General features: G+C 37.1%; 2 protein-coding genes across 5 annotated transcripts; both read left to right on the top strand.

Moving 5' to 3' along the window:
• Positions 1–138: 138 nt before the first annotated feature.
• LOC108660119 (acyl-CoA desaturase) lies at positions 139–9,189 on the top strand. 4 transcript variants are annotated; one of them, XM_089262742.1, is made up of 6 exons: positions 139–345; positions 5,881–6,318; positions 7,489–7,619; positions 8,119–8,510; positions 8,576–8,751; positions 8,815–9,189. In XM_089262742.1, the coding sequence occupies exons 2-6, from the start codon at positions 5,925–5,927 to the stop codon at positions 8,976–8,978; spliced, it is 1,257 nt and encodes a 418-aa protein (XP_089118868.1). In that variant the 5' UTR covers positions 139–345; positions 5,881–5,924; the 3' UTR covers positions 8,979–9,189. The 4 variants fall into 4 exon arrangements, with proteins under 4 accessions (XP_089118868.1, XP_017968891.1, XP_089118869.1 ...); XM_018113402.3 differs by having other exon boundaries at positions 140–304; XM_089262743.1 differs by lacking the exon at positions 139–345 and adding an exon at positions 1,116–1,314.
• Positions 9,190–9,799: 610 nt separating this feature from the next.
• On the top strand, positions 9,800–11,494 carry LOC108649099 (acyl-CoA Delta-9 desaturase). Its single transcript, XM_018098102.3, has 4 exons — positions 9,800–10,056; positions 10,137–10,267; positions 10,585–10,790; positions 10,849–11,494. Exons 1-4 carry the CDS (start codon positions 9,888–9,890, stop codon positions 11,348–11,350), a joined length of 1,008 nt encoding a protein of 335 aa, XP_017953591.1. The 5' UTR covers positions 9,800–9,887; the 3' UTR covers positions 11,351–11,494.
• Positions 11,495–15,520: the final 4,026 nt, after the last annotated feature.

Below are 15,520 nucleotides of genomic sequence, written 5' to 3'. Positions count from 1 at the left end.
AGTCGAAGCAAAGGGTGTACCTCAAATTCCATTTCCCCCTCATCTTTACTTCGCACAGCTAGTGACTGCCGCTGCCGCTGCGACTGCGACTGCGGCGTCGACGTCGACGTCAGCTCTTTGATGTGGATGTAGTAAATGTCGGCCAGTTGAGCAGTGGCTGTTAGTCATTTAAGTTCGTTCGGTTGGTGAACAGCAGAGCGCACTGCGAGAAAATCTACAACAATATTGGCATTAGTTTCAAAATAACAAAAACAACAATATTCCCAAATACGATACCTCCCCGCTGCTCCTCCTCAAGATCTAAGTGCGTCCAACCAAATTCGACAATGTTTGCATTTTAACAAAGTAATTTACAGACCCATAAACCATATGCTAAACAAATAAATATAAATTATAGACACGGAACGTAATTTTTTCATGTTAATATTAAGAGAATCCGCAACGTTCGTTCCCCTGACGTCAGCAAATTATTCAAAATTTAACAATTTGTGCGACTTCTGTGACATTTGCAGAAATTTATGGGTTGTTCGATAGTTTTGTAATATATTTTACTGGCCAAATCTTAACTGTTTTGTTTAACTACTTGCACAGCTGAAAGGGTAAATGATTGAAAACAGTCAAATGGTTATATATCTAAAGTGTTATACATATATTTAAAAACTGTTATACTGCCAGAGACTTATATATAGACTGTTATACTACCGAAAGGTCTATCGTACTGTCTACCGTTACAGTTAAATTTTTAAGCTATTATAAGAATATACTGTTATACAGATATAGTGTTATACAGCTCATTAGATATCCCGATTATGCTAATAAACATGTGTATATGTTTGTTGTACACTTTTAAGCTATTACACTGCAGAGCTATTATACCGTAATACTTTGAATACATTTTTATACTATTATACTACTCTTATATATTATCTAATTCTCCACATATGCCGTTGGATTAACATGCGTATTATTGCCACAACCCTAGTAAAAATTTCGACCTCAATTAGCTGGTTAACGAGTCCCAAAGGGATTTCTCGAATTTTTATCGTCGCATAGTGTAGCATAGCAATAAATGTCAATTAGTCGACCTGAACAAATGGTTTTTGTGTGCTATTCATAATATAACTCATTCATAATTAAATTGTAGAATAGTTCACACATAAGTAAACTCCATTTCGTTGTGAGCAGATATCGAAAACTCTGAGAGAATATGTCATTACGCCATCTAGAAATTCAGCTAGGAACTAAGCAATTCCTTTAAGCAATACAAAGAGACGACTATCGGCTGGACGAAACGAATAATCGAGTTTCCTAGAGGTAAAATCGAAAATATTTTGTAAAATCTATGTAGCCAAGCAAAGATGCTCAAAATATTATTTGCAAGTGGTATTTGTGTCTACACGTGTGTTTGCCTGCTCATTAATTATTTTCGAAAGTAAAAAGAATCCAAATAATTTCGCGGGAATCTGTTAAGGGTCTTTCATATATAGAAATCAGCTGATATTGTAAGTATATCAAAATATAAATATGTAGATAGTAATGTGATGTGACGTGGTGTTTCGAAATATTTCTAATTTTACTGAAAAGTTTTTTTTTCAATGAATAAAACTGATGTGGCATAACAAGAGAATTCGTATATATGTATATAAGTGTATATATATACTTATATATATATATATTGTATACACTTAACCAAATCAGTCGTTATTGTCGCGCTAAATTATGAGAACTTTAATAAGTTTAGTTATTTTTTATCTTACATGCGATTAACTGCTTCAATTAAAGCGTAACTTAATGAGATCTATGTACCTATTAAAATGTTTTGTTTTTGTTATTACTATTATATATTATACTATTAGTCTCTGGGGTAATAGTTGCTCTTGCTGATTAATTGTATAAAAATTGCTTTGTTTGCTTCACAATTAGTTCGTAGGGGTACCAGTATAAGCATAAGGAACAGGAGAGACCGGATAAAAATATTTTATTTTTATATAAATGGTTCACTTCAGAGCATACGCGAAATATATACTCTATAAAAAATGAAATTAGAGTATATAAATCATGTTGAGTTAATTGCATTGATAAGTTTTTCAAAGATATTTTTTACTTTTATTGTGTGCCTATCACATGGGACTCAAAGTCCAACACTACCATCGTCATATCACAACAAATCTTAAGATTCTTAACAAACATTTCTTTTTTTTTTGTATTATTGATGAGTATTAAAGAGCTGATTTCACAGGGTATCATTATTTAAGCACATATATTTAGAATTTTATCATTCCAAAGCTTTCATCAAGAAAGCCAATGAAAATTGGCCACAAGTGACCGCCTGTCAATTAGTATGCGAATGAAGATTATTATTGCTGGTGCTTATTAGTTTTTATACTCTTTTCCATATACGAGGAGTCTATTGAATTTGTGCAGTTTTGTTTAAGAAAGAGTCTTCCAACATTTGATGTTCATTCGATGAAATTGTTAGATTTTTGTTTTTGTTCCGGCAATTTGTTTGAATTTGAAAACAGGTTTTTCTTCCTTCCTCAACATGAGAGCTAATTTCTCCCACTTTGACAATTGCTTCGACTGATCTCATATAAGGAAAAGATCTACAAATGATTAGTTCATGATATATATAGATTTCTATATTTCATCGAACCATGAAGGAGTATCTTGCGGCTGGTTGCACCCGGCTGCAACGCTTTTATTTATTATTGTTTTTTATTAGTATTTTGTCTTTCTAATGTATATAGTCTATTGATAGGGACGTGGGAATCGGCAGGCGATTGGCAAATATTAGAGCTCGGGTAACGGTTGGTCCGCGAGGTTTTTAACGAATGTCAATAGCGCTTATGGTTTCGCTTTGGCCTCTTTTTATTGTTTATGATTATTTATTATTAAGCGTAATAGAATTTTTGCCCGTTGCCAAGCTGTGGCTGAGTGGAATTAACAAATGAATTTTGTATATCGGGCGTAATTTATGCATGCTCTCTGGACTGGACTTTGAGCTCAATAAAACCCTCGGAGCTCTTCTAACACTCGAGTCGCGTGCGTCGCTCCAATGAAAATATTTGGCTGATTTCTGTGACACGCTCGTAAAGCGTGGCTGGGCTTGGAGATTTGGTTTGGGTTCGGGCCAATACCCTTTGTGTCCCACTCACTCGCTCACAGGCAGCCCTCACTTTATTTGATTGCCATTGACAGCCAAAGCTTCTAGTTCGAGTTCCTTTGCTTCTTACATTAATTATATTCCTCTCTCTTATCAAATTAGCGTGCCCCGCATTCGCTCTCAGTTGGCTCCTAATGTGCTACATTTTTTCTAATTAAAGGCAAATGCGAAACGGGGCGTGTTTGCGCGCCATGGGGACGCCAATGCGGCGTACGCTGCGTATGAGCAATGCCGGCAAAATCATCTATTCACAGAGAGCTACGTATGCATATATGTATGTGTTTGATATTTATATACAAATAAACGCCTTGAATTGACAGATGTGTGCTACACAGATAGCCAACTTATCTTATCAGCTACAAGTGCGGAACCAATAGCAGATTGCCAATGCCATACTGCAACGCAACGCCAGCGCAATTTGTGGCAATAAAATTCCTTTGACCGTCGCCAAAGAAATGTGCCCACTGTAGAGATGGGCGCGTGATACGTCTTTCACAATTTAGTTATTAATTTCTAGTTCAATATTATTTGTAGTCTTTCATAAGGATCGAACTTGGCTGATATATGGATAGTCGAATTTTTTGAATATTCCTTATGCTCGCTTACGTGACACGATTCCATAACTGATTTCTTGTTAAATATTCTATTTCTGTATTAAAACCTGCTTCTCTTATTCATATTTATACTTTTATCTCAGAGGCTAGGAAGGAATTTTCTTTCATTACTTCAAATCTGAATCGCTATAAATATTTTCGGGTTTCGTGATTTTAGTCGTGACTCATTGATATAATTCAAACTTATTAATTTTTATACTAACAAAGCATATGATCTTATTAAATATTTCTTCAATTTAGTGAGTCCATTTCAAAAAACTCTTACAGTCGTGTCTTATCACTTTAGGTTTCACCTATCGCGTTTGCTTGCGTGACACGACTCTTGTTTATGCTGCCCATAGAAATGTATACAAAATTCTTTCAAATACGTCACGCTCTCCCCTGCCATTTTCAAGTACGCGCTTTTTTATATGATATATCATAAGATCGCAGACATTTCTACAAGAATTGAGTCATTGCACACCTGTTGATGATTATAGATGAATCATGGGAGGTGTTGTTTGATTGAAGTCAAATATGATTGCTTATCGCTTATCAATGACCGAAATTCAGAATGAATTTCAGCTGAAAACCGCGTGCCCAGACACCGGGTCATTTATGTGAGAGCGCCAGGTGTTCCACTGCTTATCACTGTTTAGAAATTGTCTAGCAAATTTGTTTTACTTCTTGGTAACTGATAAGCATTTCGGTAGTAGCTAAGAACCAACAAATGTCATGAATCCCAGTGACAAAGCGACTTTTTATCCGTATTGACGGGAGGTTTCCAATTTTTGTTATTTTTTTTTGTGATATGGATATTATAATGCCGAGCTATTCATAAGGCTACGTATAAATATTGCTATCAGTAGATTTATTATGCTTAGAAAAGCCCAATTATAATATAAGTTTTGATAGCTTTGCAAGTGTATAAAAAATAAACATGTATTATTATTATATAGCTAAATGTCTATCATAATTTATCATTTCTCACGCATCAAGTGATTCATTCGCAAATCGAAAATAAATCTTGCGAGTTTTTAAGAGCTAAACCATTTGCTTTTTATACCAAAACACAATTGAAAATTCCAATTTGCAGCACTCGAAAGTTTCACAATAATTCCAAAATAAATATTCTCTAGCAAAGTGAGAAAAGATGTAAGACAATCGCAGCCTTGTTAACAGTTTTATGTGGGAATGTCTTGGCTGACTCCATATGCCTAGCATAGTGTATAGTTGAGTCGTAAATACTTTATTCCATCAGTTTTTATCGCTTGTCTCATCTATTTGCATAGGGCGTTATGTCATAGCCGAATAATAGGTTCATTCTGAAGCAGTATGAAGAGTCTAAAGACTCTAAAATAAAACCTAAAAACATTTTGGTTGCCTTTGTTGCTCGACTGAGGAACTACCCTATACAAGAAATTTAAAAATTGGGTATATATTTTTTTGTGAGGAAACAAATCTCTTTTTATTTATTTTATTTTATTTTTATGTAGGAGTTAAGAAACTGAAATAAAATATATCATGATAAAAAATATTATTTATTTTAGATATATAAGAAATATATACAATATTTATATTCAATTTATTATTAGAGACATGTTCATATAAATATATTTAAAGAGTATATCATATATAAGGGCATTTACAGCAATAGTCTCAATTCCATCCAAGTATTAAATTTTAGTATCTGGGTTATAGTCGTACAATGTCAATACTCAAGAATTTTTTTTATTGTAGGAGGCAAACAGAAACTATCAAAACGATAAGAAACTATCAAAGAGACACTACTATTAAATGAGATGGGGTGCGGGGCCCTGACTAGGCTGCTCCAGATAAGATCAAGTACGCAGAGAATCGACGAACTTAAGTTGAGAATGGCAAATGTTAATGGTTAGTGTAAACTATGGGCGAGTCGAGTTGCTTTAAACTAGGTGTACTAAAACCGGTTCAGTATGCATTAAGCATTTGAAAGACATCTACGAATTTTCACACTCAATTCACATTATTTCAAATCCCAATTTTCAATCAATAGGCTGTTAAATGATGGGCGTTCGAAAGTGCAATTAGCAAGTCTATAACTACTTGATTACTCATTGCTTGTGTCGTCAATTGCCATTTCAGATAGACCAGAGAGCTCTACACTAAGTACCACAAGCGTGAACACAATGTGCCTGTCGACGCCCACGCCCAGTAAGCCCAACGTCAACGGCGACTCCGTTGCAGGGCAGAGCAACGGCGGGGCCTGCAGCCTGGGTGCGATGTGCCAGGACAATCAGCTGAAAAACAGGAAAGCCCCAGCCACAGATGCTAAACAGACCAAAGAGTTAGATGATGATAATTTAGGATATAGCGAGGAGAATGCTGTCTACAAGGAGAATGCGGAAAAGACATTGAAGCTGGTCGAGGAGCAGCAACAGGAGCAGATGTCGAACAGTGACGAGGTCGTCTACAAGCCCCAGATCAGATGGCCTGATCTGGGTGCCCAAACATTCCTGCACGTTGGCGCCCTCTATGGCCTGTACCTGCTTTTTAGCGCCAAGTTCTACACATTCCTATGGGGTATGTATCAATCCATCATTTGTCATACATATACACATAGATATACGTATATATTCGGGGTAGACTACATACCCCAAATATATTTTTCAACTGGGTGGCGACCTGTAATTATCATATGTGAGCAAGCGATTTGCGCCCCAGAGACACTCTAATTGTCTTGAACAATATGTTAAATATATTTCACTTAGCCTTTGAGCAATATTTTATTTACTCATTAGCTAGTCAACAGGCACGCAAATCTTTATGAATAGGAGCATAGAATTTAAGTCAAAATAAATCGTTTTAGTAATATACATATATAAATGATGTAAGCTATTGATTTTCCATTGTGTAGTACTGGATCCATTAAAACTATTAGCCTTATTTATGACTCTTATAAATTTGGAGCCGATAAGATGGTGGCTGAAAGCAATTATCTGTTTTTGTTACTAAAGACAGGTATATGTTCTGGATAATAAAGAATAGATTAGAATAGGAATAAATGGAATTCGTTCAATAACGTTAATGATAAGCCAGCTAATACCTTTAAAATCTAGAGTGATTGTGAAATTATCGAAAGTGATGATGATTACTATAATAATGCTTATAATATATAATGACACTTATAAAAACGTTATAAACGGATTCGAATGTATTCTCCATATGACTACAATATACAACTACTTATCAAGCTAAATTCCTATTTCAGTTCTCTCTGAGCTAGTTTATCAGATTGTTTTTGAAATCACACAATTTTGTTTCGAGATTTACCCTAGATACCTACAAAAACTCGACCAGCAAGTAATGTGCACTTTGACCCGTGTAATTAAAGTTAACGATCGTTTAAATTGGCATTCATTGGGCTTTGAACGGTGATCAGAATGATTTCCATAGAGTCGGCCGACTAGGTGACAGCAGCTCTGACGCATGGCATTAGAAATAGACAAAAAGCGTGGTGGGGGGAAGAAAGGGTATACTCTCTAGTATAGTCTCTCCCCTGCCCACATTGGCTCTCTGACTATTTCAATTGCCATACGTTTATATATAGAATTATAGTGCGATGCCATTATTATATCATCGAATTGTGAACAAATCAAGCGTGACAACATCCACAGCAAACAAAAGTTCCAAACAGCCCACTCTTTGACGATAACTCACTCTCTCTATCTCTCTCTCTGTCTCCCTCTGCAGTTGTTGGCTGCATTTGGGTATCGGGCATTGGCATTACGGCGGGTGCGCATCGTCTCTGGTCTCACAAGTCCTACACAGCATCGCTATTCCTGCGCATATTGCTGGCGTTTATGTTCTCCATAGCGGGACAGGTAAGTAAAAATGAAATATATTGAGTTAAATATTTCACCCAGTCACTCCAGTGTTGTCAGTCGTGAATTCTCTGTTTCTCATGTTGCTAAACTTCTGAAGTTCTTAGTTGAATAGAGACTACAACGGAAGTTCCTCTAGGCTTTCCATTAATAAAATGTTCTGATTTAAGCTCATGCCATTTTGTATTCATTAAGTTCTATTTTTATCAGAGGATTTTTGTATGTAGCAAATTCATCTCGATTTTTTACTAAAGCTTCAAGCTTAATATTTCTTAGAATAAATTACACTCTAAGATAATCTGGTTCATATAAAAATGGTTCCTATAAAGCAAATATATATATATATATATATATATATATATTCAATTAAAAACTTTCCAGCTCAAGACTTCTAGCTTAGGGATTACTGAATATAATAATATTATTGATTATTGAGATCAACCAACTTGTTGAACCAACTGCATAACTCTAATTACTCGATCTTTGCTTTACTATGCAGCGCGATGCTTACACGTGGGCCTTGGATCACAGAATACATCACAAGTTCTCAGAGACGGATGCGGATCCGCATAATGCCAAGCGCGGGTTTTTCTTTGCCCACGTTGGCTGGCTGTTTCTGACCCCACACCCGAAGGTGATTGAGAAACGCAAGGTGATTGACATGTCGGATCTGGAGGCGGATGCGGTGGTCATGTTTCAGCGCAAATACTATATACCCTTGTTCGCACTCTGCTCAATTGTGTTGCCCGTGCTGGTGCCCTGGTACTTCTGGCAGGAGGACCTATGGATGTCCTTCTGGATAAACTTCAATATGCGCTTCACCTGGACGCTAAATGTGGCCTTCTTTGTGAACAGCGTGGCTCACATGTACGGCAATAAACCGTATGACAAGTGAGTAGATATTGGATATGGGGGGTGGATGAATGTATAATAAAGTATTTACTTTTTTGTCTTAGAAACATTACACCCGTGGAGGCACCCGTTGTCTCGTTTCTGGCCATGGGCGAGGGATGGCACAACTATCATCATGTATTTCCCTGGGACTACAAGACGGGCGAATTCGGCAACTACACTTTGAATGTGACCACGGCCTTCATAGACTTCTGTGCACGCATCGGCATAGCCAGCGGACGTAAGTCTATCGAGTGGTATCACATCTGACATCCGAATGATCCAAGAATTTATGTTTTCGCAGGCAAATCGGTCTCACCGGATATGGTGAAGCGACGCGCCGCCAAGTGCGGCGATGGTACGCGTTTCCTCAGCGACGAGTACGCGCACAAGAATCAAGTTTGGGGCTTTGGGGATCGCGACTTGCCACGCGAGGATCTCGCCGAGTTGGCCAAGATGCAGAATTGAGCCCTGTGGCACTTAGTGATGCTATGGTATTAGCACTTATTCGCCTGTGTTTTGTTGTAAATCCTAAGTTATTAGATAAGCCTCCTCCCAATATCCAACCCACAATACTACAGATGTAAACTACACTGCTTGCCCTTGTAGTCGCTTGTGTTACGTTTTAAGAGAATGACATGAACATATTAAAATCAGCCCAAGCTGTTGTTGCCTTTGACTTGATTGGAGTAGTACTTTATTTAGGCTCTAATGGAAGATCATCAAAGAATTTTAAAATAATTTAAATTTTTTGTATATTTTTCTCATTTTTTACATATGATTAGGGGTAGTCCTGCTGTTTACTATTCACCAAATAGTGGTACTTCTGCTATACACCTATAATGTACTTTTGAATTCCTTTCTATGTGATTAGGGGGATTCCAACTTTCCACTTATTATAAAATCTAGCTTTGCGGTACTACGAAAAATTGAAATGTTTTATACAAATATAAACAAGCACAACAGTACACAGCTGGTCAGTCTGTATTACATATGCATTAGGGGTACTCCTCTTATTTACTTGCCAGACTACAACACAGTCTGTTTTAAATAATTTATATACAGGCATATTTAAACATTCATAGACAATGAAAGGGGTATTCCTACGATTTATTTAAAGAAGAAATACGTCCGCAAAGTAAAAGTTTTAAATTAAATATCGTACATACAATGTGAACCCGCTATAAAGAACATTCGCATATTTACGCCGACGTACGCAAATTTATACGGCTCTCATGCATATGCATAGGGGTACTCCTATTTGAACCTTGGGTAGCTAAGACAGCACCATTGTGCTACAGTCCAATCCAGTAGCAATCTAGCCAGCGTCTGCAACAGTTAGCTTCACCTGTATAGCTAGAAAAGGATTGTCATACGATGGCAGGAGAAGCGAAGACAGACAAAAAGGATTCCCAAGTCGATGTTGAGTTCAAGAAGCGCGATGCCAGCTGGCCCCTCGTGCTCTGGTACATCCATGTCTATATGCTGGGCAGCTATGGCATTTATATAACATTTACGAGCGCCCTCTGGTCTACGATTTTATTCAGTGAGTTGATTAAGTCAGGCGCGAGGTTGCTGCATTTTCAATTTGGCGATTTCACACGTGTCGTGGTTCATTTATTCCAGCTACCGCACTCACTTTACTGGGCATTCTGGGCGTGACGGTGGGCGTGCATCGATTGTGGGCGCATCGCACCTTCACAGCAGTTGCTCCGCTGCGTCTGTTCCTCATGCTCTGCCAGACGTTGTCTGGCCAGGTAAGTGAACCCCCAGTCAGCTATGCCACTGCCATAAAGCTCGTGTCAAAGCTTGCACTCTGCGCTTTTAGCGTAGACACAAACCTTAGCAATGATCAGCACCTTAAACGGTTATGTTTGAGAGCAGATCGAGTGGGAAATCGAGTTTAATATTTATTTGTAATTTTCTAATGATAGTCGAATATTATATAAATTTATGATTATGACTTTAGTTCTTTAGGATTTACATTTATTTACTTATTTCTTAGAATATTATTAAACTGAAATATCGTATAGACATTTTTCATATGTATCGTTCATATGTATCCTTTGTCTAGGGCACCATTTACAGTCGCGTGCAGGCACATCGGCTGCATCATGCGTACTTCCAGAAGGACGAGGATCCCTACTATAGCAAGCATAACTTTTGGTATGCACAACTACATGGCAATCTATTGAAGTACTCGCGACAGCAGGAGCAGCTCTTGAAGGAGGTGGACATGTCCGATATAGAGAACGATAAGATCGTCATGTTCCAGAAGCGGTGGGTGGCCCATCAATAACTATGTTATGCAATCGACAGCATTCCGGTCTATTTACAGTTACTATGTGCTGCTCTATATTCTGATTAATGTGCTGCTGCCCGTGAATACGCCGTTCCAGTACTTTGGCGAGGCCTTCATCAACGCGCTGTTCGTGAGCTTCTGGCTGCGCAGTATGATTGTGTTGAGTGTCGGAAATCTTGTGAACTCGGCGCATTTCATTTGGAGCATACACAAGGGCTTCAAGCCCACCGACTCGAACAGCATATTTGTCATTACGAAATCCTTCTGGCCCCAATTCCACTATCTGCTGCCCAATGACTATCTGAGTGGGGAGTTTGGGGACTATGCCAATGGCACGGGCTCCACCATGATCCGTGTCTTTGCGGCCCTTGATCTGGCCAAGGATCTGCACACCGTCTCCTCGGTGGCGGTGCGCAATGGCCTAACGGAGGCCGTGGAGAAGAATCGTCCAATAATCGAGTGCATCAATGAGCAGGTGAAGCTCGAGGAGAGTTTACGCCCATTCAACCATTTTCTCAACCGCGATAAGTTCATGTGAGGCGCGCACGATGGAAATAAATTGCTAGCATTCAATCGTCAATTATGCATAATTGGTAAAGCTATTATTATTACTATTACTATTCATGTTCATGTCAATAAGAGTACATTGATTAAATTAAATATAATATTTAGATGGCGCATAGCTCTCGCGGTATTTATTCACATCAGCGGCAGCAATGCTTTATCTATTTACAAAAGAAATGCTAGTGTCTAGTGTCAATAGGCTTCTCATCTCTCATTGCTCATCAGTTATCACTCATCATTCATGAGTCGCCACTCATCACTTATCGCTCATCATACATTATTCATTATTTGTGACTTATCACTCATTATCTATTTCATTGTTCATCATTGATTGTTCATTATTCATCATTCATTATTTATTATTCATCATGCATTACTTATTCTTCATCATTCATAATTTATTATTCATTATTCATCCATCATTGTTCATTGTTCATTATTCATTCATCATCATCATCATCATCATTCCTTTCTCACTATACATAATTCATAATTCGTCATTCATCATGAACATCATTCCTTATTCATCATTCATTATTCATCATTTATCACTCATCACTCCTCATTTCGGTACTATTCCCAATGTAAAGTTAGAAGTCTTTTATATTTCCTGTGACTTTGCTTTATTTTCTGTTCAGATCTCTTCACTCCATTTGTAAGCCTATTCAGAAGGCCCATGCCAATAGTAGTCTCATCCAAAATTTGCCTTGCTCAGCTGTGCTTTTGTTGTGTTTGCCCAATGCTTGCATCTAAGATCACCCCGCCGATAAGGCCAAGTCATAAAATCAACTTCAAGCTCTAAACAACTTTACAAATCTTTATAATTAGGCTTTCCAAATTAGTTTTACGAGAGCCGACGACACTCGGAATACCTATTTTCAAATGCCTTTCCATTTGGCAATCGATTCACTTAAGATTTTCCCAAGCGTGGACCCCCCAACACTCCCGTAGGGCCCATAAGGGCGTTGCGTGCCACTATGGGCAAATTAAATGAGTCGCACTCAATAAATTATCACTAATACGCAATGTTTGCCCAGCGCTTGATTGATGCGTCAATATTTAAGCACTTCGCAGCGCATCGCACAGAAGCCTCGCCGAGAGAAAGAGAGAGAAATAGCTAAGACCTTTGCTGAGTCTAAAAGCCAAAGCAAGTAGCATAGATGTATGTATGTATATACATACATAGATCGCCTGGTATTCTACGTTGCGTACGACTCCTGTACAATTGCCATGGCAAATATTGACTGAATCAACAACATTTGGGACTAGGCTTCGCGCTTGAGTTGCGCTCAATCAAGCTGGGCGCGTTTCAATCTAAGTTCTGCAATGCAAATTCAAAGGAATCTAAATATGCCTTTGCATGCTCTGGACAGAGAGTGAAGTGAGTATATTGGTTTGGTACGCGATTTCGTAAAAAATGATCATTTATTGGGCTTGATACGAAGTTGACTTTGACGATTTATATTACTTGTTCACAAAGAAAAATATTTATGTTAATATTGTTTTTTCTAAAATTCAAGTCAAAAAAGTTTGAATATGCCTTACTTCAAATGGACTTCACTAGGCCGGCGTGGCTTAGATATTTTGTCATGTATTCAATAATTATAAGGACAGAGTATTTCGCAGTCGAGCACTGCCGCTTCCACTTTAACATGTTTAGCTGCTTTTACTTGTGACTTGGCACAAAAGTCTTAAGATCGTCAAACTTACGCTTTCCGCACACATTTATAATTAGAGATAAAATCAAAGAATCCCATAAAAAGCTAACGAAACAATAAGTATGATGGATGCCTGTAAAATGTGCTTGACTTGACTAGTTTTGTTTATCTCAAAGTAATTTGTTTATAAAGCAAAACAATTTTTGGCCAACTTCAAATTTATAAAAATATATATGTATAGTATAAAAGGTATATATTTTAGTAGTATAGTATTAGATATGTCCATATGTTAATTTAAGCTTGATGTAGTCGAGATTTACGGCAGTAGTCTCTCTCTCTCTCTCTCTCTCTCTCTCTCTCTCTCTCTGTGTGTGTGTGTGAGGCACTTGTACTAATTCCTAATGGCTATGAAGTGATTACTAATGAATTTGCCAGCTAAAAGCTGCGCCGGCGCAAAGCTTGCTGTAGTTCCATATACACTACCCAATGGGGCATATGAACTTCCATGCGGACTTTGGCTAGAGAGTTTATATACCTACGATTTTATTGGAAAGAAATAGTTTTTGTTTTTGATATTTAATATGCTCTAAGAAAATATAATTGAAGAATTAAAAAACATATATTTTAATAAGTAGTAGTCAGAGTATTTACATAGTATAAATATTTACATAAATATATATATAAGGCTGAGATCATTCTTGTTTTTATTTTATTTTTAATAAGTTCTATAACTCTTTTTATGAATTTATAATATTCAGTATAGTTTATAATTTTTAATATTTCCACAATTCAATCTTTAAATATTTTTTCTGTTTCAAGCCGAGAGAGTATTCAATCTTCTTCATTTTTGAAGCAGTTGTTCTTGATTGATTTGCTTTTTGTTTGTGGCAGTGGCAGGCACAAAGCACACACACACACACTGACTGACACACATACACAGTCATAAGCAAAAAGGTATTTGATTGCATATGTGGATGTGTCTGTGTGTGTGTGTGTGTCAGTCTGTGTGTGTTTGTAGATAGTTCGCTTTTTGTTCACACTTCGCTGGGGCATTAAGTTTGTTGCAAATTGCACTTGCGCTGTGCCTACTTTTGCGCTTTGTTATGTTAATTTGTTTCTGCTGTATGAATGTGTGTGTGTGTGTAGGTTTTTTTTTTTTGTCTTTTTCATGGAAATAGTCAACGGAGCGACAGTTGAAGGTTGCACAGATACGCAATTTATTGTTGACGGCTTTAACTTGTGTAATGTTTAATATTTAATGTTTGTTGCTCGATGGCCGATGCCGAATGCAGAGCAACGAGCCTATCAAGTACCCAAGAGGCGCAAACAAGGCCTAATATGCCATATGTTATTTACTGAAGAAAACCTTAATAGTCGAAGCGTGTACATGAAAATCTTTAAAATGTACCTACATGTGGATCAGTCTAAGAGAATGCTTACATGTACCTATGTACCTATAAGACCCATTCGAGGTTAACATATAAACGAGATATTTGTAATGCATACATACATTAGAATACACCTTTAGGATCTGCGGAGAAATTGATATAATGTACCACATACGCTCGTGTGTAACTGTAATTAACCATATACAATATATAATACCTTATATACAATATATAATATGTAACCATAGAGAACCGAAAAGCACAAAAATGTACCTAATATTCACACATTTAAATACCAATTCAAGGTTAACAAAAATTAGGAAATGCTTCTTATGTACGTATATTTATGTGGCTGCAATTTCCCATAATATACCGACGTGACTTTTCTGCTCGAGTAAACATTCAAGTCTCGAAAACATTAATAAAAGCTTTAATCTTATGCAAAATCAAAGCAAATATAGGAAATCTGCGCAGATGCAATTAAAATGTACCTTTAACGCATTGTACCAGCAATTAAAATAGGTACCACTCTTAATACATGTGTCTATAACCCTGAACAGCATTTAAGCGCACAAATGACGCCTTTTTGAAAAAAAAAAAAATCAACAAAAACATAGTAAAAACTAAAAGCCAAGTCGAAATACGTCAATGTATCTTGATGACGAATGCTCGACTATGAGTTACCCTGAACCCAAATAATTATTCGCATTCGCATTCAATTTCAAATTCTATACAATAATGCAAATGAGTGCCATAGAATGTGCAGTCTAAGAAATTGCACAAAGTCTAATCATCCTCCTCAATGCATGCAAACATGTGCCTAAGCTCAAGTTTGATTTTGAAACAAAGCGGCTTCGTCTCATTAATTCGGGGCGAAATGCCCCCGTATTTGAAAGTGCAGCGATTCTATTATCTGCCATATATTTTTTTATGTCGTTCCGCCCGTATTTGAACTCTACCAAGGTTGGTGTAATACTTATTGAGTCAGTGCAGAGAGGGGACAAAGTCGCAAAAACTATATATTGGAAGGAACTATCGATCAAAAGTCATGCGATCAGACTTTGCATATGATGTAGAAACATATATAATATCAATTGC

The sequence above is a fragment of the Drosophila navojoa genome, chromosome 2, assembly GCF_054131105.1.
Source record: "Drosophila navojoa isolate 15081-1374.11 chromosome 2, UAZ_NAV_1.0, whole genome shotgun sequence".
NCBI classification, from domain to species: domain Eukaryota; kingdom Metazoa; phylum Arthropoda; class Insecta; order Diptera; family Drosophilidae; genus Drosophila; species Drosophila navojoa.
This window is presented reverse-complemented; position numbering and strand designations above follow the sequence as displayed.

Coding starts and splice junctions, on each gene's coding strand:
- LOC108649099 (XM_018098102.3), top strand. CDS start 9,888: ATGGCAGGAGAAGCGAAGACAGACAAAAAGGATTCCCAAGTCGATGTT. Junction 10,057..10,136: donor CTGGTCTACGATTTTATTCA/GTGAGTTGATTA, acceptor CATTTATTCCAG/CTACCGCACTCACTTTACTG. Junction 10,268..10,584: donor GCCAGACGTTGTCTGGCCAG/GTAAGTGAACCC, acceptor TCCTTTGTCTAG/GGCACCATTTACAGTCGCGT.
- LOC108660119 (XM_089262742.1), top strand. CDS start 5,925: ATGTGCCTGTCGACGCCCACGCCCAGTAAGCCCAACGTCAACGGCGAC. Junction 7,620..8,118: donor TGTTCTCCATAGCGGGACAG/GTAAGTAAAAAT, acceptor TTTACTATGCAG/CGCGATGCTTACACGTGGGC. Junction 8,511..8,575: donor GGCAATAAACCGTATGACAA/GTGAGTAGATAT, acceptor TTTTTGTCTTAG/AAACATTACACCCGTGGAGG.